Source organism: Pristiophorus japonicus, chromosome 22, assembly GCF_044704955.1.
Source record: "Pristiophorus japonicus isolate sPriJap1 chromosome 22, sPriJap1.hap1, whole genome shotgun sequence".
NCBI classification, from domain to species: Eukaryota; Metazoa; Chordata; class Chondrichthyes; family Pristiophoridae; genus Pristiophorus; species Pristiophorus japonicus.
In genome coordinates this window covers 14968122-14995534 of record NC_091998.1, presented here as the reverse complement: position 1 = coordinate 14995534, position 27413 = coordinate 14968122, and the positions used below count along the sequence as shown (strand labels likewise).

Below are 27413 nucleotides of genomic sequence, written 5' to 3'. Positions count from 1 at the left end.
CCCCCCCCCCCCTTCTCCTTTCCCCCACCTTCTCCTTCTCCTCTTCCCTCCCTTTCCCCTTCCCTTCTCCTCTCCCCCCCCTTCTCCTTTCCCCCACCTTCTCCTTCTCCTCTTCCCTCCCTTTCCCCTTCCCTTCTCCTCTCCCCCCCCTTCTCCTCCTCCCCCCCTTCCCTCCCCCTTCTCCCCCATCCCTCCCCCTCTGCCTCCCTCCCTCCCCTCCCCCTGCCCCCCACCTCTCTGCCTCTAACCCCCTCCTTCCCCTCCCCTCGCTGTCAGAAACACAGACACTGACAGACAGAGAGTGAGAGACACATACAGACGGACAGACAGAGAGATAGAGACACTGACAGAGACACACTTGGGGGGGGGGGGGGGGGGGATCCCAGCACGCTGTTGGAGGGCTCCCGGAGCTGCAGTCGGTAAGTAGAAAATGTTTTATTTATTGATTTTTTAAAAAAAATTATTTCTTATTGATTTTCTTTGATTGATTTATTGGTTGATTTATTGATGTTTTTATCATTTATTATTGATGATGGCTCTTTATTTGTAAAACTGAAGTGTTTAATGTTTGTAAATTTCCCTTTAAACCCGCCCCCCCCCCCCATTCCCTACGCCTGATTTTCTAAAATGTAGACAAGGTTTTTTCGAGCGTACAAAAATCTTCACTTATTCCATTCTAAGTTAGTTTGGAGTAAGTTTTCACTGACGAAACTTTGAAAACAGGCGTAAGTGGCCGGACACGCCCCCTTTTGAAAAAAAAATTCTGTTCCAAAGTGAAACTGTTCTAACTGACTAGAACTGGAGCAAACTAAATGCCGAGAATTTGAATTTCTAAGATACTCCATTCTACACCAGTTGCTCCAAAAAATCAGGAGCAACTGAGGCCGAAACTTGGGCCTGTTGAGTCTGCACCAGCTCTTTCTAAGAGCAATCCAGTTAGTCACATTCCCCCGCTCTTTCCCCATATCCCTGCAATTTTTTCTCCTTCAAGTATTTATCCAATTCCCTTTTGAAAGCTACTACTGAATCTGTATCCACCACCCTATCAGTCAATGCATTCCAAATCCCAACCACTCGTTGCGTTAAAATAACATGTCCTAATGTCACTGGTGGTTCTTTTGCCAATCACCTTAAATCTGTGTCCTCTGATTATTGACCCTTCAGCCATTGGAAATAGTTTCTATTTATTTACTCTATCTAAACGCTTCATGATTTTAAATACCTCTATCAAATCTCAACTTAGCCTTCTCTGCTCGAAAGAGAACAACCCCAGCTTCTCCAATCTATCCACTTAACTGTAATCCCTCATCCCTGGAACCATTCTAGTAAATCTCTTGGGTACCTTTTCCAAAGCAATGTCCTCCCTAAAGTGTTAGGTTACTTTAAATGGATGGGGATAATAAGACCAAAGGTCATATCTATAATAATCCAGAGGCAGTTATGTTAGGTGCTGGGAAATACTTCTTTTCGGAAAGTTACTGCCTTCTGGAACAAACTTCCACAACATGTAGTGCATTCGCAACAGTCCTTTTAAAGGGGAACTTGACAAGTTCTTGAGAGAAAAGGACAGTTTTCAGTTGTAGGGGCTATGTGGTTGGGTAGTTTAGATTGTGGTGCATCATGAACAACTGTGGTTTCCTGGAGCTGTTTTACAGAGTTGGAGAGTTTCTCCTGGATTGGCCAAGATTGTTTTTGATTCTCTAAAGAGCAGCAACATTAGAAGTGGGATTACAGTGCGTAGGATAGCACTGTCTGATGGAGGGGTCTTTTCACACCTTTCTTTTCATATGTTCATATTTGGTTCACATCACATCAAAGACACAGTGACAGTGAATGATTAGGACCTGGACTGTGTCACAGTGAACCGGTGAGAACTTACCAATACTGCTGAGAGAGCTGCTACTTTCTGAGTCGGAAGGCATTGTTGACAGCACGCTGTAGGTGGATCCTGAAAAAGAACAAGAAAGAATACAGCTTTGGAGTAGAATCTAACAAACCTCTTCCTCCCCAATGTAGTAGTTTTGATTTGTCGACACTGTTGTAAAATAGTGAAATGCTAACTAGCATACAGCCAGCAAGTGACCAGATAATCAGTTTTAATGGCATGGGTTTAGAAATAAATATTGACCAGAACTTCAGAAGAGCTCCCCTGCTCTTTTTCTAATAGTGCCATAGGATATTTTATATCCACCTGAGGAAGGTAGATGTGGTCTTGGTTTAACATCTTATCCAACAGTGTCACAGTCCTTCAGAACTGCACTGAACTGTTAGTCTACATTTCATGCTCCAATCTTGAGTGGGGCTCGAACCCACCACCATCAAACTCAGAAAGTAGTATTGCCATTAGTAGCTGTACAAATTAACACCCCAAGATGAGCACAATTAGTCACTCTATATACATTTTAACGCCACATCCATCAGCTGAGTAATCTCAAGAGCTACTCATGGGCACTGTGCATAGATATTTTAAAGCTGTCAGTTCTCGAAGAAATTGAAGCAGGTAAAAGTGCATTCCTGTTACCAGTGCTTAGCAGCAGAGTCACATATCAGCATTGATAGTTTTTTTATGTTCTTGCTCATATTTAGAATGGCACAAATTAGGGCTATAAAATGAAATTTTGCACTATAAAAGTCGTACTTTTAAAGTTATGTTTTTTTGTTATTGCCATATTTTACTAAGTAGGGATGAAGATGTTTTATGGGCACCACCTGTGTATATTGCTACAGTAGCAACCAGAAACGTAAAGATTTAATTTCAACCAGCTACCAAAATAAATAGTTGTTCAAACTGTACCTGCCCTTTAATTCCTGCTAACAGGGTTTGAAAGCAAGTGAAGAAAGTTATGATTACCTTTCAAGTACTTTCCATGCTTCTAACAGCTAAGACTAAAGCAAAATTGATATAATATACATAGTTGCCAGGTATATTTATAGCAAATCAAAAATTGAACATTCAGTGGTAAAGTATTGAATGTATTCCACTCAAACAGGACCTATGCATTCTGTCTCACAGCACTTGAGTTATTTGAGATTGAATATGTATTCAGCAGCTTGCCATCAAGTATCCTACAAATGTCACGCACCCATCCCCAGCTTCTGCAGGAGGCAGACGTGTACATGGAGCAAGATCAACCCAAGATCTCATAGGTTCAATGCAAGGCGCTGATTCTTATGTGTAAAATGAATGCGTTATAGATGTTGAACTGCATGCAAGTCAGAATGGTACACCAGACCAACTGGATCATGTAGCCACTCACACCCTTAGAAAACTTCTCCCAAACAACAAAGATACAATTAATTTTTGAAAAAGTATGGAATATTTGCTTCCATGTGCCACATAAACAAATGCAGCAAAAATAGCCACGGAAAGACATCTGAACCCAATCCAATGTCAGTTGGGAACCCATTGCACATAAAATGGCTAATTAAAATTAACGACCATATTCCTGCCTGTCTGTACAGCTGGAAACCTTGAGTGACATCAGACGATGATGCGTCTGGGCTGATCTTGCTAAGTGTACATGACCACCTTCACCAATAAATTCAAGTGGATGTATGATGTTTACAGGATACTCAATGGCAAGGTATCAATGAGGGGGCACAATCCACCATATAATTTATTCATACCCAATGATTTACCCCTATTGGCAAAATGTACTCTGTAGCACCTCGAAGATCACCAAGAATTAAATTGAACCAGACATTGGGCTAAAAATTCGCCAAGTTTGCAATCAGTTTTTCGGCGATATTTTGCCGTATTTGGCGAAAAACAGTGCGGCAGGAAATTCGGAGAAGCCTTGCGGCAGCGCTTTTCAAATACCGCTGGAGAGAGGAACGCCACCGTGCAAGACTCGAAATATCGCTTTTGCCAAAAATTTGGCTCTGAGCGCACCCGTATTTAGGATGAAAAAAATAGCAAGAAAAAAGCTGCGTTGCAACCCTTGGATCAGCGGTAAGTATGAAGACCTGCAAAAAAAGGTAAGTTTAAGTTTTTATTTTTTTAAATTCTTTTGCAGCGATTCGCTAGTTAAGTATCTTGTGAATGTTTTCTGATTTTTTATTTTTTGCAATTTATTTTTTCGTGTTTATCCCCCCTCCCTAGGCCTAACTCGCAGTGGTATCGACCTCGGAGTAAAGTTGGTGAGGATCGTGGTATGCGCCACAAATCCTCGTGCAACGTCGATTTTTGCCGCTGCGCAAATTGAAGCTTGAATTTACTGCCTCATAGCCATAGCGTTGCCATAATCATAATTTGGGCGAAAAAATATAATTATCACTGAGAACCGAATTTCTAGCCCATTACCTCCTTGCCTTCATGTTAGTGATCACCTTCTAACATAGGCAAACTCCTAAATTACTTCCCAGCCATAATCTTTAGGTGCATCCCTCTGAGGTGGTGGCAGAAGGACTCAAAGCCAGTCAATGTGGTAAATAGCTCAGTTTGAGAAAATCATACAGTGCTTGAGGCTGAATTAGAAGTTTTACTGCCCATTCCTGATCCACTGCCAGTGGCATGTTCACCTAGCAACAAAAATCCCAATGAAAATGTTGACACCAAACATCTGGAGCCTCCTGTAGCCCACCCAAAGAGAACATCCTCACCAGATGCTCTGGTGGCATCCCTGAAAACTACCAAGCATTGATACAATGGGAAAGCATTGCTGCACATTAGTAATACTGCTATCACTCTACAGAATCGGTCTACCATGTCATCCACAACCCAAGCCACTCAATGTTCACTAATTAACTCAAATGCCATGTGCATTGAAATTTGTGTGAGCCAAAAGCAAATGCAATAAAAAAAATAGGTAGCTATGCCCTTTTGATGAATATCTACTCTTTTGGTCAGGGAAAAGCACTCTCTTTTGCTCTTCCAATCTGTATTCCGAAGAAATTTAGGAGAAGAACGTTGTTTTAAGCCATATTTCTTTTTATTCCCAATAGGAAACAAAGGCAGTAGCTATAAGAACCAGAGGGAGAAGAAATGAAGAATGCATCAACACAGGTATTCATGAAATGATTGTGCTCAGGGTAACAAAGCAGCACAGTTTAATCCCTACTCTCCTTTCTCTTCTTCCTCACCCCCTCCCATACAAATATCACCGGTAACAGAAAAGACCACTTAACATCATGAACTGAAGAAAACACTTGTCACACTACTGTGCGACTGAATAGACTTCGAATGGAGCCAATGTTTTTAGTAGACGATTATTCGGAGTTCGTGTAAGCAGTTTGAACAAACAGTACAAACTATTTTTATTTTTTAACTTGTTGTCTGCCATTATGCATGTCAAGAGCATCGCACCATCACTTTCCACAAAGATCAGTGTTATCTGCCCGGTCGTATTTTTGTAGTTGGAACAGTCGCTAAACTTTTCTCCTCTTGCATAAACAGCAAATAAGGTCTACACCATAATTTCAAGTGTGTTCCAACTACAAAAGCATGACAAGCAAACAAGATAGATAACAAAGATCTACTTTGTAGAAAGTGAGGGGTGTCATGCTCACCACATAGATTATGGCTGATGAGTTAAAAATAAACATTATTTACACTATCCATTCAAAATTCTTATCCCAACCCAGAATAGTGATCATCTAGTCAATACTTCGGCTCCATTACAAGTCTGTTGAATCGCACATTATTATTCAGGCAATATACTTGTACAAGTGCGAGACAGGCTGTGTTCATTAAATCATTGACTTGTAGATCAGCTTATTGATAGCATCACAGAAGGACTAAACAAATGCTGCTAAAAGCAACAATGTCCCTGTACATATTGGAGGAGCTGAGGACAGGGCACAGTTGTACACAGTTCACACTGGTAAGTCACATGGTATAAGGCATGGCATAGTCTTTTCCTAAAAAAAATGAAAGCTTGCACATTAAAGCTATCATAGCCCTTTTGTAATATATAACCAATATAGCTCAACAAATGAACTGTACCTTCTTGTACGAGCACAGTGCAGACATTACAACTTTGAATGCATTAACAAACTGTCAAGACTACATGCAAACCTTTTATTGTATCAATGTACCACCTGAAAGAAAAGGAGGGAGCACATGTTTATACTTTGAACAGGTGTAAAGATTTTCCTTCACTGGATATGCAAGAATGCACACACATTATTCATTTCTTGATTTCTAAAGACTTCAAACAACATCCATCTTTAATAGCCTGGTGTGTATTTACAGCATGTAGATCACATATCATGAACTAACAAACACATCCAATGATACCATCTAACACTGCATTACAGCCATGTATCCTTTTTCTTAGCTATTCCTCATAAAGATAATGAATACATTATTTTTAATTTATGAAGCAAAATTTCCAAAGCAGTAATCTGGTCACTCTGGAACAGTATGCAAATTTTGGGGCTTAACATTAACACCAATACACTGTGATAACACTTAACAGAAACAGATCTCAACTCCTCTTGTATGTTGCCTTAAAAGACCACAATGCATATTGTTTTGTTGACTTAGAAGCATAAAGGTAAGCTGTAGTATTTTGGAAAGCCATTAGTTAGCAGTATCGACAGCAGACCCAAGTGAACTCTTTATGGGGCAATTGCAATTCTCGCCATTTAGTTTGCTCCAGTTCTAGTCAGTTAGAACAGTTTCAGTTTGGAACAGATTTCTTTTTTCAAAAAGGGGCGTGTCCAGCCACTTACGCCTGTTTTGAAAGTTTAGGCAGTGAAAACTTACTCCAAACTAACTTAGAATGAAGTAAGTGTAGATTTTTGTACGCTCAGAAAAACCTTGCCTACACTTAGAAAATCAGGCGTAGGTTACAAATCAGGCGTAGGGAAGGGGGGGGGGCGGTTTAAAGGGAAGTTTACAAACATTAAACACTTCAGTTTTACAATAAAGAGCCATTATCAATAATAAATCAATCCAAAACAATTAATAAAAAATTAAAAAAATTAAAAAATCAATAAATAAAACATTTTCTACTTACCGACTGCAGCACCGGGAGCCCACCAACAGCGTGCTGGGACGGGCCCCCCCACCCCCAGTGTGTCTCTGTCAGTGTCTCTATCTCTCTGTCTGTCTGTGTGTGTCTCTCTCATTATCTGTCAATGTCGGGAAGAGTGAGGGGGGGGGGGGGGGGGGAAGAGTGAGAGAGGGAGGGAGGGAGAGTGAGAGAGGGAGGGAGGGAGAGTGAGAGAGGGAGGGAGAGAGGGAGGGGGAGAGGGAGGGGGAGAGGGAGGGAGGGGAGAAGGAGGGAGGGGAGAAGGGGGGAAGGAGGGAGGGGAGAAGGGGGAAGGAGGGAGGGGAGAAGGGGGGAGGGAGGGGAGAAGGGGGGAGGGAGGGGAGAAGGGGGGAGGGAGGGGAGAAGGGAAGAGGGGAGAAGGGGAGAGGGGAGAAGGGGAGAGGGGAGAAGGGGGGAGGGAGGAAAGAGGGAGAGAGGGGGAGAAGGGAGGGAGGAGGGGGAGAAGGGAGGGAGGAAAGAGGGAGGGAGGGAAGAGGGAGGGAGGGAAGAGGGAGGGAGGAAAGAGGGAGGGAGGGAAGAGGGAGGAAAGAGAAAGGGAGGGAGGAAAGAGAAAGGGAGGGAGGAAAGAGGGAGGGAGAGGGAGGAAAGAGGGAGGGGGAGGGGGGGAGAGGAGAGAGGAGAGGGAGGCTGAACGGGCCCGGCCCGGCCGGGCCCAAGACTTCGGGCAGGGCCCGCCTCCAGCACTGGAGTTAAAGGTAGGTGGCCGGGTCAGGTTTGAGAGTGGAGCGGGAGTCGGGTCGAGTCCGGGGCGGGAGTTGAGTCGGGTATGGGGGGGGGAGCGGGTCGGGTCCGGGGGGGAGCGGGAGTCGGGTCTGGGGAGGGAGTCGAATCCGGTCCGGGGGGGGTGGGGGGGAGTCGAGCCGGGTCGGGGGGGTCGGAGCGGGAGCTTGGGGGAGGGGGGGGGTTTGAGCGAGCTAGCTGAAGGGAGGAAGCAGGAGCTGGGCGTGGGAGGTGCAGCCTGATCCACGCAGCCCCAGTGAGGCCATTCGGCCAGGGCTAGGGACTGCATGCTTTGGGCCTCTCCCACACAGCTTTGGGTGCCTGGAGCTACTGCACGTGCGCGCCCACTGTAGCACGCCTGTGCAGAGGTCCCGGCACTGATTTCAGTGCAGGGACCTGGCTCCGCCCCCCCACAGCTCTTGCTGCGCCGTGCCCAGCTCCAGAGGATCTGCAGGGAGCCGGAGAATCTGTAAGTATTTTTTAGGCGTACTTTCTGGCGCGAAAAATGGGCATCCAGGTCGAGGCTGCGCCGTTCAAGGCACGGCCCGAAACCTGGGCCCGATCTTACTAACCAGCATATTCATTGAAAGAGGGTGGGACAAGAGACTGACTGACCAGAGGGCATTGTTCCCAAACATGAATCAAAGCACACATGAAAGTAAGTTGCAGAACTAAAATTAAATAAAGTCTGTAATGGAAGACAAGAAACACATTTCTTCTTTTGATAATAGTTGCAATAGTCTCTTTCCCAAGTATAAAAGGTTTAAAAAGGATAGCACTAAATTTCAAACATCTTGGTCCTTTTCTCAACACAATATACCATATTGAGAGTTTCAGGATATTTTAAAAATGTTAGCTTTGTTTCCATTGTTATGTCTGAGCTTTCATCTGGTACTTAAATCTGCAAACACTTTCTACCCACGCTCATCTTTCAATGTCCTTCAAACAATCACCAAAGGCTTTCAAGATTCCAAGGCTTTCAACAGTCAAGCTTTTTTGCCATTTGTAACAATGCTTGCTAATTTGTCAGCGATGTTGTCTCTAATGACTTTGTCCTATTGACTGTTAGTTTAAGGAGTTGCTCCTCATTCCCTCTCACTACATTTGGCACTAGCTGCTGAGTTTCTGCTTCAGTGCTTCTGATCAACACATCAGCCTATCTGAGATTATGAACCTTTTTCCCTCCAGTTCTGTCCTCATCACCACAACTAACAACTTGCAATATTATTTCATTATATAAAGGTTTAAAAATTACACGGTTTCATTTTCAGAAAATGTGTTCAAACAAATTTAAGTCTTCAGTAGCAAATGTACCACCACATGACTCACCTCTGGGAGTGGAGTGAATTAGATCCCTCACCATGCCAAATTACTGCCCTTAACCCACTGCCCTATTTACTGAGTGAGATTAATTAAGGATGGAACTGCCTTGTCTTGCATACTTTAGCAGTACATATAACAATTACAAACCATAGTGTTGGAAATACTACGCAGATGAAACTGCTTTGATAAAATATTACCTAGCCAGTGCTTAATTGTACTTTACACTTCATTTTTAAAAAGCACAGATATTCAGTAATTAATACCAATAACCTCAGACGAGTCTTCTTTGTCCTTTTAGACAGTAGAGATTGTCCACAGAAGGATGGCATCCTCCTCATAAATAGGGCTGGCAGTCTCATCGTAATATGCTCTAGGAATCTCTTCATTTTTTCCCGAAATAGCTGAAAGCGCATAGTCAAGGCCTTGCAGTATCCTCAAGAAGAGTATTACCATTCCCAGGATGTCCATTTAAACAAAATCAGCTGCACATTTTGGTTAAATATGATATTTATGATATCAGAAGCTGCCCTAGGTTCCTTTGTGAGAAGATGGACAGGTAAGATCAGCATTGAGATGACATCATCTAATATTTAAGCTTACAAAGAATCCTTAAAAGAGATTCAAGTTTGGACCGCAATAAAAAAACATTTGCATTTATATAGCGCCTTTCATGATCACAGGACGTCTCAAAACGCTTTACGGCCAATGAAGTGCTTTTGGAGTGTAGTCACTGTTGTAACTTAGGAAATGCGGCAGCCATTTTGCGCACAGGAAGCTGCCACAAACAGCAATGTGATAATGACCAGATAATATGTTTTTGTTATGTTGATTAAGGGATAAATATTGGCTAGGACACCGGGGAGAAGTCCCCTGCACTTAACTGAAATAGTGCCATGGGATCTTTTACATCCACCTGAGATAGTAGATGGGGCCTCAGTTTCAAAACAATGAAAGAAATCTCAAGATCAATTTGTGTGTGTGCATGCATATTAAAAAAGTTTGAATTTATAAAGTGTTGCACCCCATATCTCAGAAATGCCCAAAGCACTTCATATAAATTCCTTTTGTAGGCAAAATTAAAATAACTAACTAGCTGGCGAAGAGGAAGGCTTTTAATTTTGAAAAAAACGCGATGACTGTGGAATGCGTACTCAAGAAACATGAATGCAAGACAGGAAAAAGGATTAAGCAGTACATATTGGACATGGTTCATCTAGCATTCAACACTTTCTGCACATGGGGTTACAACAAGCATGCTTACAAATTTGAAAGCTTTTTAATATTGTGCAAGTGTAAAACCCAAGTGACTTTTGAGAGAGAACTAATAAAAGCTGCACTGTATTATAATGGCACACTTTTAAAAAATTGTAGATTGCTTTGATAAGATTATTAGGTACAGCAGATGCTTGACGATTAGGTGAGTTTTCACAACTCCAACACATACCTTAAAATTGCCCAAGCAGCATTACTAAATAAAATTGTGCTGGAACTTTATGTATTGGCGCGCCATTCTGATTTAAACAAGTTCTGAATTTAGTGATTTCACTTCCCCTACTTCTTCTCCCATTTTCCATTCCTATCCGCCACCCCACCCCTTTCCCCAAAGCCTGAAAACGTGAAAGTTGTGGCTCTTTAAAATTCCTAGGCCTGAAGGCAGGTAAAGTTACTGTCGGACTGGGTCAAAATGGACCCCTCAGGGAACAACCTTTGGCAGTCTTCCCGGCTCAGGAACATTAAAGACCCGACAGCCAAAGCTGCTGATGCTACTCCCATCTTTTCTCTGACATTTAGTTCTTGTGCCCAAATCTGGATCAAGAGATCAAGGCTGTGACGCGCTTGAGAACCAAGTGGTTCTGGGAAAGCCTGAACTGAGCATCAGTGAGCAGGTTATCGGTGAGTAGATATTGCTTGATGGCATTGATGACTGTTTACATGCATGGGATGCTTTTGTTTTCAAGACAAAATAGCTGCAACACACAGTAAATCTGTTTAAGGTGGTCCACTTTAACATGCTGTAAAGATGGTTGATAGAAGGAACTCAGAACAGAAAGTACATCTCTACATAATTTGCTGGTGCAGTAAAATGTACGCGTTAAACACTACAGCATAAATTTTACTCCAAAAATACTAAGCTGGATCTTGCTGGAAAAATAATAGTGTGTTAACGACACACACACCGTTATTAATGTGTAAATCGGTCAGCAAGTTCAGGGGATTAAGAGATATGGCGCGAGTTGCAAATCTCCAGAAACTACTGTCAATTTACACCGCTCCACTACTTTGCACAAAAGGCATCTCGCCCTTAGCTACCCGTTATTTTTAAGAACTTGCTAGATTTGTACATTTATTGCCACACAAACTTGCTACAGAAAGTTAATTAATTAAGGGTGTAAGAGCCTTTATAACGTGATAATTGTTAATGTGGTATCAATCAATCTCTCTGGCCCGGAATGAGAACAATTTAAAGTGTTCAATTTAAGTCCTGAACGTAGCTCATTGGTGTTTGAGATTTTAGAAATGTCAAATTTTAAATTTACATTTCTTACTTTTCTGTCTTTTTTTTCTCTCTCTTAATCCAATCTTTCTTTCCCCCTCTTTATTTCCCTTTCTGTACCTGATTTGGCCTTAAATTCACACTCCTTCTCTGTCGTTCCTGTGTTTCTTTCTCAACCCTTAAATCTCATTGGTTAAGGAGTTAGACTGCTGGCCCCGCCATTCCCTCAGGTCCCAGCTGCCCCATCGCCCTCACTGCACCATTATCAGTTTGCACTGCCAGCAAGTTACAGCGCTAAACATTTTGAGCTGAAAGGTGTGGAAAAAAGTCTAAAGAAGCACGTCTCAGGATGCCCCACTCCAGCAAAATCTGACCCAATAAATAATCCTGTTGAAGTCAACATATAATGCTTACATATATATTTAATCACAACAGACACGTTAATGTATCCACTACATATCAATAGTATTACATAAAAAATTATCTCAACAGTTTAACCAACATGTGTACAGCACTAAACAATGTCCATATTAAGTTTACATGCTGTAATTTTGTGTTAACCTCGAACTTCATTCAAGTGATATATTGGGCTATAAGGTATCAGTTTTTGAGGACATTAATTCAAATAGTATATATTCTTAAAACACTTTTATAAATGGTCAGAGAAAAATTCTGTTGGCCTCAGACGTGGTGTCAGACATGGCTCAATGGGCAGCACTCTCGCCTTTGCATCAGAAGGTTGTGGGTTCAGGTTCCACTCCAGAGACTTGAGCATAAAAAAACTAGGCTGGCACTCCAGTGCAGTACCGAGGGAGTGCTGCACTGTCTGAGATGCCTTCTTTCGGATGGGACATTAAGACGAGGCCCCATTTGCCCGTTCAGCTGGACATAAAAGATCCCATGGCACTATTTTGAAGAAGAGCAGGGGGGTTTTCTCCCTGGTGTCCTGAACAATATTTATCCCTCCATCAACATCACTGAAAACGAATGATCTGATCATTATCACATTGCTGTTTGTGGGAACTTGCTGTGCACAAAGTGGCTGCCGCATTTCCAAATTACAATAGTGACTACACTTCAAAAAAGTACTTCATTGGCTGTAAAGTACTCTGGGATGTCCGGTGGTTGTGAAAGGCCCAATATAAATGCAAGTCTTTCTTTCTTAGAAATACAATGTCCCAGAATTTGCGGTCGGAGGCTTCCCTCGGGCGGATGCCTCCTACCACAAAAATTTCTATGGAAGTACCTGGTGTTCCCGGAGGTTCGGAGACTTCTGGTCCTGGGCTTCCATGCGAAGGCCTGCGTAGAGGCCCATATTTTAAAGGGTCTAAAACTTCATCTTATTTAATACTAATTTTAAATGTTTCAATTATTGAAAAAGTGTATTATTCTGTGCTTTAAAAGTCTTACGCTGATAAAAGCAGGCCTCATCAGTCGTAGGCATTTCAAGGGCTTTCGCTGGGCAGGAGTTGGGCAAATAGCCCAACTCTCCGCCCGTGCAGGCCCTTTAGTTTCGGATGCGTGTGATCAGTCAAGAGGATTCTTGACAGATCGCAATTTCCGGGTTTAAGCGCATGCGCTTCGCATATCTAAACCCGGAACTTGCGCACCTCGTACACCCGTAGGGGCCGCGAATTCAGGGCCATTATATTTCTGCTTTTCTATAGTTAACAGCTCTCAGCTTCTCATCTGTTACAGATGTCAGTTGCTGAGGCCTGGTGATCAAGACTTTCGGAGATAGGCAAACACTTCAGTTTACTGTATGTGGCTATCTACACACTGAATCAGACGGGTTTGGCAGCAGTCCAGCTTGCTGTGGGGTACCAGAGCGCTCAATTGAAATTGGAAGAGACCCAGCTTACAAAGTCCTTTTACATTTCACCATTGAAAACAATGTGCCTGAACACTGAAGGCATCACATGGATTTGCCACACTGAACCTCAGTGGTTGTTCTTTCCCATGGGTCTGTGTGGCCAGGAACTGTCAGAGAGGGCAGAGTACACAATCAAACAATTACTTTTTCAGTAAGTCACATGACTGAACAGTATAAACACAAAGAAGGTTAAAGCTTACAGAAAGGAACACTTGCAGGTGCAGCAATCTACTGCAGAACCACTTTTACATCATGCATAGAAACTCAATTAAGTATTTAGACACCAATTTTCTCCTTGCACGCTCCATGTAGGCACCATTTCCCCATGAATAATTTGTGTATCTGTCACAAATTCACAGTGGTTGCAATTATGCCGTTGCTCCTTGTTAAGAAGGGAACAACTTAATTGAGGGAATTAGACAGTAAAACTTTATGGGCATGGAAATTTCCCATTAACTGATTGCCACAAATTTGGTCTTGCTTTAAGCAACCAAGCAGACACGCGCTGATTTAAAAAATTAAGTTGCATTTTAGATATTAAACGTAGTCACAGGGAAATGATAGGTCAAAACGACAAGCGCCTGGAGAGTTCTGTACTCATAGAATGATACGACACAGAAAGTCACCATTCAACCCATTGTCACTTGCGTGTGAAAGGACACTTACTTCAGCTGGGCTGCATGCTTCAAATGTGCAATAAAATAATGTGTTAAGGATGCACAACTGCAACTCTAAATGGATGAATGTCCAAAGTGAAAAATGAAACAGAAAAGATATGTTGTATGATTAATTCTGATAAGTGAAATGTAAATTAAGCAAATGTAAACCGACCACTGTATGAAAGTAGCATTAGACATCAGTGCTCAGTTTCAGCTTAGTGTCAAGTCAAATAAATTGTTGCTATGGGATTATCAATGGTAAATGAATGCCAGGACATTTGGAAAATATGCACAATGCCTACCTGATCTTGATCATCATTCACTTTAGATATAACTTGCCAGTGGTGCTATTTTACATTACAATGAACCAGCTCAAACTCCTCACTTCAGTGCAGTACTGAGGGATTGCTGCTCTGTTGGGGGGGCCATATTTTGAAGATTAAGTCAAGGTCCTGTTTGTCCACACAGGTTCAAGTTGGGTTAGAAGAAAATCAGATTCATCCAGGAGTCAGCCAAATGTTCATTTGATCTGAAGCTAAAATTACTGACCACTGAGATCTAAAGCCACTTTCATACGCGTGTTGTTTTTGTTCCAATTCCAAATGAACAGGGTCCGTAAACCGGCCCCTTACATTTAAACAGCTAAATTCAGCTACAAACTGAGTCTACGGTCTGGATTTTCGCCAGGTTTGCGACTGAATTTTTGCCGCGATTTGACCCTCCGCGGCGAAAACCTGGTCGGCGGGATCCTCGGGCATCTCTTTGTGGTGGCACTTTCAAGTACCACCAGGAAGAGGTGCGCCGTTGTGCAACGCCGCGGATTGCATTATCGTCGTACTTTCGGCACTCTCCGCCATGCCCAGAATACCGACAGGGTCAAACATGTGGTTCAGCTCTGCCAGCAAAGGTAAGTATGAAGACCTGCAAAAAAGATTGGGTTAAAGTTTTTATTTTTTAATTATTTTTCAGCGATTTAGTAGTTAAGGGTTTTGTGAATGTTCTGTCCCCCCCACCGCACCCCAAGGCCTTCCAAGCAGGCTACCGGCCCAGGACTAAAGTTGCCAAATCTCGCAGTTTGCGCCGTGAATCGTTGTACAACGCCGACTTTAACCAGACATAAAGGCCGAAAGTTAGGCCTAAAAACAGTAGCGCAGCAAAAACGGTAATTTTGGCGTAAAACTACCGTTTACTGAAAATCCAACCAGTTGGAGTCAAGGTGAGGCAGCCAGTTCACACGTGCAGTCCCTCGCAAGCCAAACTCCGGTATAAAGATGGTTCAACACTTTCCCTCCCCACCACCACCTTCCCTAGATTAGTATTTTGTTCAAATTTGATCAATTTGCATTGTGTTTCTATATCCAACTCATTTATAGAAGTTGGAAGAGTAGAAGCCCCAGCACTGATGTGTGGGGCACTTCACTTCGTACTTTTTACACGTCATCCTCAATATGATCCCCCGAACAAGTACCCACTACTGTACTCCCTTTCTGCCAATTACATATCAAGGTCTTACACTGAATTCTATTGTTTCAAGCTCATGTTGCAATCTTTTATAGGGATCTTGGTCAAAGACTTCTTTAAAGCCTAGGTGCAACACATCACAAGGCTTTCCACAATCCACGTGGTACGTCACTTCTAAAAAGTCAAGGTGACTGGTGAAGCAGTATTTTCCCTACTCGAAAGCTGCGCCAGCTGTTTAACTTTGTTTCTTGTGTGCTTGCCCAGTATGTTAGCGCACTGGAGATTCTGGTTCTGATTGGTGCTGGCTGTCATTTATGTCCTATAATAACAGGAAAACCTGAAAAAAGAAAACTGGCCACTCCACTTTTAAGTGAAGAATTTAGTGAGATTCTCATGTCTGTCTGATCTACCCTTGCAGAAAGTCTCAAGATGCTGTCCCATTTTTAGTGATGGGAAACACAAGAGACACAATCTTAGCTGGGGGAAATGAGCTGGCCTAGGTCCTGGAGTTTTCAAAGATGCAAGAGTGCAACATCAATGTGGCACTACCTATTTGTAACACCGTAATAATATTTTCATGTGCATGCATAGCATATGGTTTTACCAGAACAGATCCAGCTAGGTTTTACTCCAGTGTATGAAAAATACTCAATGAGATGGTCATTTTGGTGTTGGTTCTCCAATAGCTCTCTGCTATGCCACTACTCTTGCTTTTAGTGAACCAAGGACAGAGGGCCAAGTCTGCATGTTTCGGCACCCAGCCAGAGAAGCTATGTTATGATGCTGACTCTAATCAAGAGCTCAGCCATAACAAAGTAAACTTTTCCTCACTGACCCCGAAGAGGTGGGAAATGATATGTTTATTGGCAGACACTCGGGTTTTTATTAGGTCCTGGGATGTGGCGTTGCTGGCAAGGCCATCATTTATTGTTCATCCCTAATTGCCTTTGAGAAGGTGGTGATGAGCCGCCGCCTTGAACCGCTGCAGTCCTTGTAGTGAAGGTACTCCCCCAGTGCTGTTAAGTAGGGAGTTCCAGGATTTTGACACAGCGACGATGAAGGAACAGCGATACATTTCCAAGTCAGGATGGTGTGTGACTTGGAGGGGAACTTACAGGTGATGGTGCTCCCATGCGCCTGCTGCCTTGTCCTTCTAGGTGGTAGATCACGGGTTTGCAGGTGTTTATCCAAGTATATTATTTTAAACCAATATCTTAATAGTAATGTTAAAAAAAAACTGAAATACAACGATGTAAAACCAGTTATAACTTGGCTGGAGTCAAACCTAGCTCAAAGGAAGATGGTTGTGGTTTTTGGAGGTCAATCATCACAGATCCAGGACATCTCTGCAGGTGTTCCTCAGGGCAGTGTCCTAGGCCCAACCATCTTCAGCTGCTTCTTTCCATCATAAGGTCAGAAGTGGGGATGTTCGCTGATGATTGCAGTGTACAATTTTATTCGAAACTCCTCAGAAAATGAAGCAGTCCATGCCCGCATGCAACAAGACATGGACGATATTCAATCTGGGGTTGATAAGTGGCAAGTAACATTCGCGCGGCACAAGTGTCAGGCAATGACCATCTCCAACAAATGAGAGTCTAACCACCTCGCCTTGATATTCAACAGCATTACCATTGTCAAATCCCCCACCATCAACATCCTGGGGGTTACCATTGACCAGAAACTTAACTGGACCAGCCACATAAATGATCATCGTAGGCAGTCCCGCGGAATCGAGGAAGACTTGCTTCCACTCTTAAAATGAGTCCTTAGGGGGCTGAACAGTCCAAAATGAGAACCACAGTCCCTATCACAGGTGGAACAGATAGTCGTTGAGGGAAAGAGTGGGTGGGACAGGTTTGCCGCACGCTCTTTCCGCTGCCTGCGCTTGATTTCTGCATGCTCTCGGCAATGAGACTCAAGGTGCTCAGCGCCCTCCCGGATGCACTTCCTCCACTTTGGCCAGGGACTCCCAGGTGTCAGTGGGGATGTTGCACTTTATCAGAGAGGCTTTGAGGGTTCCATTGTAACGTTTCCTCTGTCCACCTTTGGCTCATTTGCCGTGAAGGGGTTCAGAGTAGAGCGCTTGCTTTGGGAGTCTCGTGTCTGGCATGCGAACAATGTGGCCTGCCCAGCGGATCAAGTGTTGGCAATGCTTCAATGCTGGGGATATTGGCCTGGTCGAGGACGCTAACGTTGGTGCATCTGTCCTCCCGGGGGATTTTCAGGATCTTACGGCGACATCGTTGGTGGTATTTCTCCATATAAATACTGTGGCAACAAGAGCGGGTGAGAGGCTGAGTATTCTGCGGCGAGTGTCTCACCTTCTGACTCCCCAAAAGCTTTCCAACATCTACAAGGCACAAGTCAAGAGTGTGATGGAATACTCTCCACTTGCCTGGATGAATGCAGCTCCAACAACCCTCAAGCAGCTTGACACAATCCAGGACAAAGCAACCCGCTTGATTGGCACCCTATCCACGACATTCAACACTCACTCCCTCCACCACCTGCGTACTGTGCCTGCAGTGTACCATCTACAAGATGCACTGCAGCAACTCGCCACAGCTTCTTCGGCAGCACCTTCCAAACCTGCGATCTCTACCACCTAAAAAGACAAGTGCAGCAGGCACATGAGAATACCATTACCTGCAAGTTCCCCTTCAAGTTACACACCATCGTGACTTGGAAATATATTGCCGTTCCTTCATCGAGCTGGGTCAAAATTCTGGAACTCCCTCCCTAACAGCACTGTGGGAGCACGTTCACCACACGGACTGCAGCGGTTCAAGAAGGTAGCTCACCACCCCCTTCTTATGAGCAATTAGGGATGAGCAATAAATGCTGGCCTTGCCAGCAACGCCCACATTCCGGAAGTGATTTTAAAAAAAATCCTTTCCAGATCACTAGCCTTTTACAGTACTAGCAGATCTCTCATGATTTTGCTCACAGTGAGTCAGAGGATTCAAAAACAATTGGAGTGTGGAAATATGAAAATTCTCATTAAAAGATGCCTCTGAAACTTTAATCTGTCTTGTTCAGAATCTGATGCCTGTACCTCCCCAGCATTTTGGTTTCATTATAATGTTACCTTTTGATGGCCTTTTCAATATCAATCTGGAATTATAAATGTTACCAGGATTCTAATTCACTTATCTAAATACAGAATTATTTACACATATGAAAAAATAACTGGCAATATAGTTTGTTTCAGATGGAAATTGGTCAGTCCGAAAAGCAGAAATCGCTACTGCAAAAACAATTTGATAAATGTTAACAAGAAATGAGAAGGCAAAGCTAAGAAATATATTTTCAACGAGGTGAAAGCAGAGTGATCCTGGTATCATATGCACAAATTTCTATTAAATGGCAGATTGGTTTCTTCGGTATGTGGAAAACAACAACGTATCAGACAGCCCTGTAACATCTCAGTTTTGAATAAACTGTGCAGAGCTCAGGCCAATTAATCAGTACACATCATTGTCACAGCTGCACCAAGTGAAGCATCTTGAACAAGGGCCAATGTAATACAGTCAAAATGAGTTAGGAACAGCAGCAAAGACCAATACTATAATATTGGTAGTCTCAATGTTCCAGATAAGTTTAGTAATACCTGTAGCGGAAAAACAGGGGCAAGTAACAACCACATGTACTGTAAGTTCTAACTATAATATGTCGATCATTAACAAGGATTTCCTTTATTGCTCAGATTACCTTTCAGTGTTGACATACACCAAACTGTACATCATTCGGCAAACAGTGCACTGTTGGTAACTTAACCAATTTATAAAGTGTTGCATCACATTTGTGTTTCAATATTAGAATTTGAAGCACATAGGAACATTCAGGGTACAAAGGCAGCTTTATTTTTTTTTAACAGCCACAAGAACGACTATCATCAACAAGGATTGGTGTACTGTGCAGTAGTCCTTGTGCTTTGACTGAGAACCATTACATTTATCAAGAGCAGGCAAAGCTGAATATGAATCATGGTTTGGCTTCAGACTTGCTGACTTCTGGCTTGACAATCAGTGTTTTAAAGTTAAAATGTACTGAGTTCTTTATTAGCTATATTTAACTGAAATTGAACTATTCACTTTGTTCATGCAACAAGTATTTATATTCAAAGATCAAGGACATTTTTTTTATATTAACAGTGAGGTGTTTCTCTATTCATGATGCCACTACACTCCTTGACCCTCAATGACCACACTGGCACATACACAGTGATCACTCGATCTATCTTTGACTCTCAGTATCCAACATAGAAACATAGAAAATAGGTGCAGGAGCAGGCCATTCAGCCCTTCTAGCCTGCACCGCCATTCAATGAGTTCATGGCTGAACATGAAACTTCAGTACCCACTTCCTGCTTTCACGCCATACCCCTTGATCCCCCGAGTAGTAAGGACTTCATCTAACTCCCTTTTGAATATATTTAGTGAATTGGCCTCAACTACTTCCTGTGGTAGAGAATTCCACAGGTTCACCACTCTCTGGGTGAAGAAGTTTCTCCTTATCTCGGTCCTAAATGGCTTACCCCTTATCCTTAGACTGTGACCCCTGGTTCTGGACTTCCCCAACATTGGGAACATTCTTCCTGCATCCAACCTGTCCAAACCCGTCAGAATTTCAAACGTTTCTATGAGGTCCCCTCTCACTCTTCTGAACTCCAGTGAATACAAGCCCAGTTGATCCAGTCTTTCTTGATAGGTCAGTCCCACCATCCCGGGAATCAGTCTGGTGAATCTTCGCTGCACTCCCTCAATAGCAAGAATGTCCTTCCTCAAGTTAGGAGACCAGAACTGTACACAATACTCCAGGTGTGGCCTCACCAAGGCCCTGTACAACTGTAGCAACACCTCCCTGCCCCTGTACTCAAATCCCCTCGCTATGAAGGCCAACATGCCATTTGCTTTCTTAACCGCCTGCTGTACCTGCATGCCAACCTTCAATGACTGATGTACCATGACACCCAGGTCTCGTTGCACCTTCCCTTTTCCTAATCTGTCACCATTCAGATAATAGTCTGTCTCTCTGTTTTTACCACCAAAGTGGATAACCTCACATTTATCCACATTATACTTCATCTGCCACGCATTTGCCCACTCACCTAACCTATCCAAGTCACTCTGTAGCCTCATAGCATCCTCCTCGCAGCTCACACTGCCACCCAACTTAGTGTCATCCGCAAATTTTGAGATACTACATTTAATCCCCTCGTCTAAATCATTAATGTACAATGTAAACAGCTGGGGCCCCAGCACAGAACCCTGCGGTACCCCACTAGTCACTGCCTGCCATTCTGAAAAGTACCCATTTACTCCTACTCTTTGCTTCCTGTCTGACAACCAGTTCTCAATCCACGTCAGCACACTACCCCCAATCCCATGTGCTTTAACTTTGCCCATTAATCTCCTGTGTGGGACCTTGTCGAAAGCCTTCTGAAAGTCCAAATATACCACATCAACTGGTACTCCTTTGTCCACTTTATTGGAAACATCCTCAAAAAATTCCAGAAGATTTGTCAAGCATGATCTCCCTTTCACAAATCCATGCTGACTTGGACCTATCATGTCACCATTTTTCAAATGCGCTGCTATGACATCCTTAATAATTGATTCCATCATTTTACCCACTACTGAGGTCAGGCTGACCGGTCTATAATTCCCTGCTTTCTCTCTCCCTCCTTTTTTAAAAAGTGGGGTTACATTGGCTACCCTCCACTCCATAGGAACTGATCCAGAGTCAATGGAATGTTGGAAAATGACTGTCAATGCATCCGCTATTTCCAAGGCCATCTCCTTAAGTACTCTGGGATGCAGTCCATCAGGCCCTGGGGATTTATCGGCCTTCAATCCCATCAATCTCCCCAACACAATTTCCCGACTAATAAAGATTTCCCTCAGTTCCTCCTCCTTAATAGACCCTCTGACCACTTTTATATCCGGAAACCAAAGTACTTGTTCAATTGGTCTGCCATTTCTTTGTTCCCCGTTATGACTTCCCCTGATTCTGACTGCAGGGGACCTACGTTTGTCTTTACTAACCTTTTTCTCTTTACATACCTATAGAAACTTTTGCAATCCGCCTTAATGTTCCCTGCAAGCTTCTTCTCGTACTCCATTTTCCCTGCCCTAATCAAACCCTTTGTCCTCCTCTGCTGAGTTCTAAATTTCTCCCAGTCCCCAGGTTCGCTGCTATTTCTGGCCAATTTGTATGCCATTTCCTTGGCTTTAATACTATCCCTGATTTCCCTAGATAGCCACGGTTGAGCCACCTTCGCTTTTTTATTTTTACGCCAGACAGGAATGTACAATTGTTGTAATTCATCCATGCGGTCTCTAAATGTCTGCCATTGCCCACCACAGTCAACCCCTTAAGTATCATTCGCCAATCTATCCTAGCCAATTCACGCCTCATGCCTTCAAAGTTACCCTTCTTTAAGTTCTGGACCATGGTCTCTGAATTAACTGTTTCATTCTCCATCCTAATGCAGAATTCCACCATATTATGGTCACTCTTCCCCAAGGGGCCTCGCACAATGAGATTGCTAATTAATCCTCTCTCATTACACAACACCCAGTCTAAGATGGCCTCCCCCCTAGTTGGTTCCTCGACATATTGGTCGAGAAAACCATCCCTTATGCATTCCAGGAAATCCTCCTCCACCGTATTGCTTCCAGTTTGGCTAGCCCAATCTATGTGCATATTAAAGTCACCCATTATAACTGCTGCACCTTTATTGCATGCACTCCTAATTTCCTGTTTGAAGCCCTCCCCAACATCACTACTACTGTTTGGAGGTCTGTACACAACTCCCACTAACGATTTTTGCCCTTTAGTGTTCTGCAGCTCTACCCATATAGATTCCACATCATCCAAGCTAATGTCTTTCCTAACTATTGCATTAATCTCCTCTTTAACCAGCAATGCTACCCCACCTCCTTTTCCTTTTATTCTATCCTTCCTGAATGTTGAATACCCCTGGATGTTGAGTTCCCAGCCCTGATCATCCTGGAGCCACGTCTCCGTAATCCCAATCACATCATATTTGTTAACATCTATTTGCACAGTTAATTCATCCACCTTATTGCGGATACTCCTTGCATTAAGACACAAAGCCTTCACGCTTGCTTTTTTAACACCCTTTGTCCTTCTAGAATTTTGCTGTACAGTGGCCCTTTTTGTTCTTTGCCTTGGGTTTCTCTGCCCTCCACTTTTCCTCATCTCCTTTCTGTCTTTTGCTTTTGCCTCATTTTTGTCTCCCTCTGTCTCCCTGCATAGGTTCCCATCCCCCTGCAATATTAGTTTAACTCCTCCCCAACAGCACTAGCAAACACTCCCCCTATGACATTGGTTCCGGACCTGCCCAGGTGCAGACCGTCCGGTTTGTACTGGTCCCACCTCCCCCAGAACCGGTTCCAATGCCCCAAGAATTTGAATCCCTCCCTGCTGCACCACTGCTCAAGCCATGTATTCATCTGCGCTATCCTGCGATTCCTACTCTGACTAGCACGTGGCACTGGTAGCAATCCCGAGATTACTACTTTTGAGGTCCTACTTTTTAATTTAGCTCCTAGCTCCTTAAATTCTTTTCGTAGGACCGCATCCCTTTTTTTACCTATGTCGTTGGTACCAATGTGCACCACGACAACTGGCTGTTCTCCCTCCCATTTCAGAATGTCCTGCACCCGCTCCGAGACATCCTTGACCCTTGCACCAGGGAGGCAACATACCATCCTGTAGTCTCGGTTGCGTCCGCAGAAACGCCTATCTATTCCCCTCACCATCGAATCCCCTATCACTATCGCGCTCCCACTCTTTTTCCTGCCCTCCTTTGCAGCAGAGCCACCTACGTTGCCATGAACTTGGCTGCTGCTGCCCTCCCCTGATGAGTCATCCTCCCCAACAGTACTCAAAGCAGTGTATCTGTTTTGCAGGGGGATGACCACAGCGGACCCCTGCACTATCTTTCTTGCACTGCTCTTCCTGCTGGTCTTCCATTCCCTATCTGGCTGTGGACCCTTCTCCTGCGGTAAGACCAACTCACTACACGTGATACTCACGTCATTCTCAGCATCGTGGATGCTCCAGAGTGAATCCACCCTCAGCTCCAATTCCGCAACGCAGACCGTCAAGAGCTCGAGGCGGATACACTTCCCACACACGTAGCGCCCAGGGACACCGGAAGTGTCCCCGAGTTCCCACATGGTACAGGAGGAGCATATCACGTGACCGAGCTCTCCTGCCATGTCTTAACCTTAGATACCCTTAAATTGGTAATAACAATGTTGCAGTTCACTTACTGATATAAAAAAGAAAAGAAAAGCTACTCACCAATCACCAGCCAATCACTTACCACATTGGCTGTGACGTCACTTTTTGATTCCTTTCTACTTCTATTTTGCTTTCTCTCCCGCTGTAGCTGCACCGGTATGCTTTTGATAGGTCGCTCCCCTCTCACCAACTGCCGCTGGCTCTCGATCTCCCGCTGGGCTTTTGATAGGTCGCTCCCCTCTCACCAACTGCCGCTGGCTCTCGATCTCCCGCTGGGCTTTTGATAGGTCGTTCCCCTCTCACCAACTACCGCTGGCTCTCGATCTCCCGCTGGGCTTTTGATAGGTCGCTCCCCTCTCACCAACTGCCGCTGGCTCTCGATCTCCCGCTGGGCTTTTGATAGGTCGCTCCCCTCTCACCAACTGCCAACTCATGAAAAGCCAAGGCCTACTGCCAATCTCATTGATGTGTTAGTGAACTTCAGATAGAAACATAGAAACATACAAACTAGGTGCAGGAGCAGGCCATTCGGTCCTTCGAGCCTGCACCACCATTCAATAAGATCATGGCTGATCATTAATTTACACAAAGTTCTCTTCATCAATCCAACTCTTTGGTTGTAAGTGGTTACAAACGGGTTAATCTCCTCTTTTGGTGAGACCTTAAGACTCAAGATCAATGATCACATGCTTCATCCTGAATATATATCTGGGGTATGAAAATCAACGTCTTATCCTGCTTTGCTTCACAGAGGTGATTTCGTGGCGTAGAGTGCATCAAGATCCAGATTACTTGTCTAAACCAGTACAGTTAGTGCTAATGAACAAATTCAGACAGGCTACAGAGCCTCTCATTAATTTTATGATCTGAACAAATTATTTCAAGAAAGATTCAATGAGTTGATGTTTTAACTTTAAAGGCTCCACGAGAAGACGCAGCTTAGCCATTACCCAGTCAATACCGTCAAAAATTGAGGTTCTAAGGTCCTCCTTCCATCATTATGAAAGTTTTAGTTTTGATTTCACGATATTCACTGGTTCTCTGTCAAGCATAATACAGCAGCTTTGACTGCCGTGTCCTACTATATTTAAGATTAGTCAGTTAATCTCCATGTGTGGTGGAGACACAGGGCTCAATTTTCCCCAGTTATCTGCGGCGTTTTTTTGGCCTAAGTTAAAATATCCAAGTTTCCCCAAAGATTGTGCGCCAGTTAGTTACAATTTTTTTAGGCTCGTTTTTTTTTGCGTCATTGGGGGCGTAACCTGCCACCCGCGGCAAGTTCGGCCAGCTCCGATTTACTCCAATTTTTCTTAGGACGGCGTATGTGACCACTGTGGAAAAACTTTCTGGGCAGTGAAGAAAATTGGTGCAGGTAAGACAATCAGCGCAGATACAGTTCCACGGCCCGGACAGCAGCAGCGGGGGGGAGGGGGGGGGAAGAGGGGGGAAAGAGAGGGGAGAGGGGAGGGGGGAGGGGAAGAGGAGAGAGGGGAGGGGAAGAGGAGAGAGGGGAGGTGAAGAGGAGAAAGGGCCTTTCGGCTAGTGTTAGGAGCGGCAATCAGCACCAGCAAGGGAGGGAAGCCTTTCGGCCAGAGTTCGGACCAGTAACCGGCATCGGAAGGTGGAGACGCATTGGCCAGGGCTAGCAGCGGCACCCGGCACTCGGAGCAGGAGGTCCTTCTGCCAGGGCTAGCAGCAGGCACCAGCACCGGCAGGAGAGGGAAGTCTTTCGGTCAGGGTTAGGAGTTGCACCGGGCGAGCGGGCGGGTGGTTGGGGGGGGGGGGCGGGGAGTGGAGATAGACCTTTCGCATAAACACTAATAATTTAATGCTGGTAAGCTGCTGCAATGTGCGAGGTGCTTGTGCAGGTTGCTGTGAGCTGGCCAGAATGTGTTGTATGTGTCACTTTCTGGCCTCAGCTTACAGTGTGTCCCTGGTCACCCTGGCAACCCGATCTATTTGGCGTAGATCTTTGGCTGCGCCCCCAAAGCTAAAAGTCGGGCTAGGCGGCGCCAAAATCAACAATTCAAATGGGGAAAGTTGAATGATTTTTTTTGGTGTAATTGGGCCCCCAAAAAAATGGGTGTAACTCTTCAAGAACGCCAAAAAACAGCTTTGGGGAAAATTGAGCCCACAGAAACTGGGCACATTAATGCAGTTATTATAATGTGTGGTTTTTTTTTGTAATTTGCTTCAATAAACCTGCATTTCAACTCAACCTCTATAGTTTCCAAAGGAGGATGATGACACATGATTTTTATTTTGAGAGGGAATAAAAATAATTTTTCACTGCCTTGCAGAATGCATTATCTATCAGAGCACTCTTGGGGTTTTATCATTTGAAAGTCTGGCATTGCACAGATAAAAAGAATTGCTTGTTATCAGTATGTGCGTGTAGGAAAATGATTGGCATTTCTGCTTAGGATTTTACTGTGATACCTATTCCAGTTCAAGTTGTCTTGCACAAACGGAGTCAAATTAAAAAGATTAAGTTTGGCCAGCTGCAAGCATGTAGAGCATTAGCTTACCTCAAGGTAATGAAGGAAGAAATGTAACACAATTTGATATATTATTAAAAGCTATTTTATTTCATTCGTCTACGTAATCACCAAAAACAGAGGCGCCTCTTGATTTACTTTAATTTAACAGACCTAAACCATTACCATGAGCAGTCTGAGCACTCCTCCACAAAGTCAGAATTTCCATTAAAACTTTCTCAAACACATCCATTAATTTTAGTTGTTTGACTAACTTTATCTCTGCAAATTCTTTTCACCTGTATTTCACTAATGGCAGTTGAAAAGTACATTACTGTTGAAGTTGTGGGTACTCCACCAGTCCATTTTTGTCCAGCAAAGCACAGACAGAGAAAGGTTCTTTGTCTGCCAATATCCGTTGCTTATCCCTGTCTCTTTTAGGATTAACAGGTCAGATGTATCCGTATGCTGGGGTACCCAAGTCTTGTAATGAAGCTAAAATATACTGTTGATTCTGCTACACGCCTTTGCTACATTAGACTGAATAAGTTAAAAGCAATTAACTATCACTACAAAAGATCAGCAATGTTATCAGCACTGTATGTTCATATGTACCTCAGCTTGGGATGTACGAAGACTTTTGTGATGGCTTTGTGTTAAAAGATATTTTTTCTCACTTGGGACCAGTTCTGTAAGAAAGCTTTAAACACATGCCTTACTTTTTCACTATGATAGCAGATCACTAAAGTTTTTCAATCCAATATCAAGTGAAAAACACTTTGAACTAAAACTGGTCTCTGAGAAACAATTAACAATGTTTCACAAGAACAAACTGGAGACAACCTTTCAAATTGCACCAAATCATTACAACTCACCCAGCCAAAGTACTTAAGAGTTATTTCTTATGCCTTGTGCTCGAACTTATCATCAGTAACTATGCTTGATGCTTCCTACTGATTTACACACATTCAATTTTAGGCATGAGTAACCACAGTTTTAAAGTAATTTAACTACTGCACTGAAAGTCAACAAATAAACTGTTCAATAAAATAGTCCAAATAAGCTGTTCAATAGTTCAACGCAACACCTGGTAATGTATACATCCGTGAGCCATCAGCAGGATTACAT

The 27413-nt window shown here is 43.5% G+C and overlaps 1 protein-coding gene across 7 annotated transcripts in view; it reads right to left on the bottom strand.

Annotated features, from left to right (window-relative positions):
- The window catches only part of dlg5a (discs, large homolog 5a (Drosophila)), a 240416-nt gene that overhangs the window by 119479 nt on the left and 93524 nt on the right, over nucleotides 1-27413 (bottom strand). For all 7 annotated transcript variants that reach the window (XM_070865668.1, XM_070865671.1, XM_070865669.1 and 4 more), the window contains exon 3: nucleotides 1880-1948. In XM_070865668.1, coding sequence (XP_070721769.1) covers nucleotides 1880-1948 — 69 coding nt within the window. The remainder of the gene's footprint in view (nucleotides 1-1879; nucleotides 1949-27413) is intronic.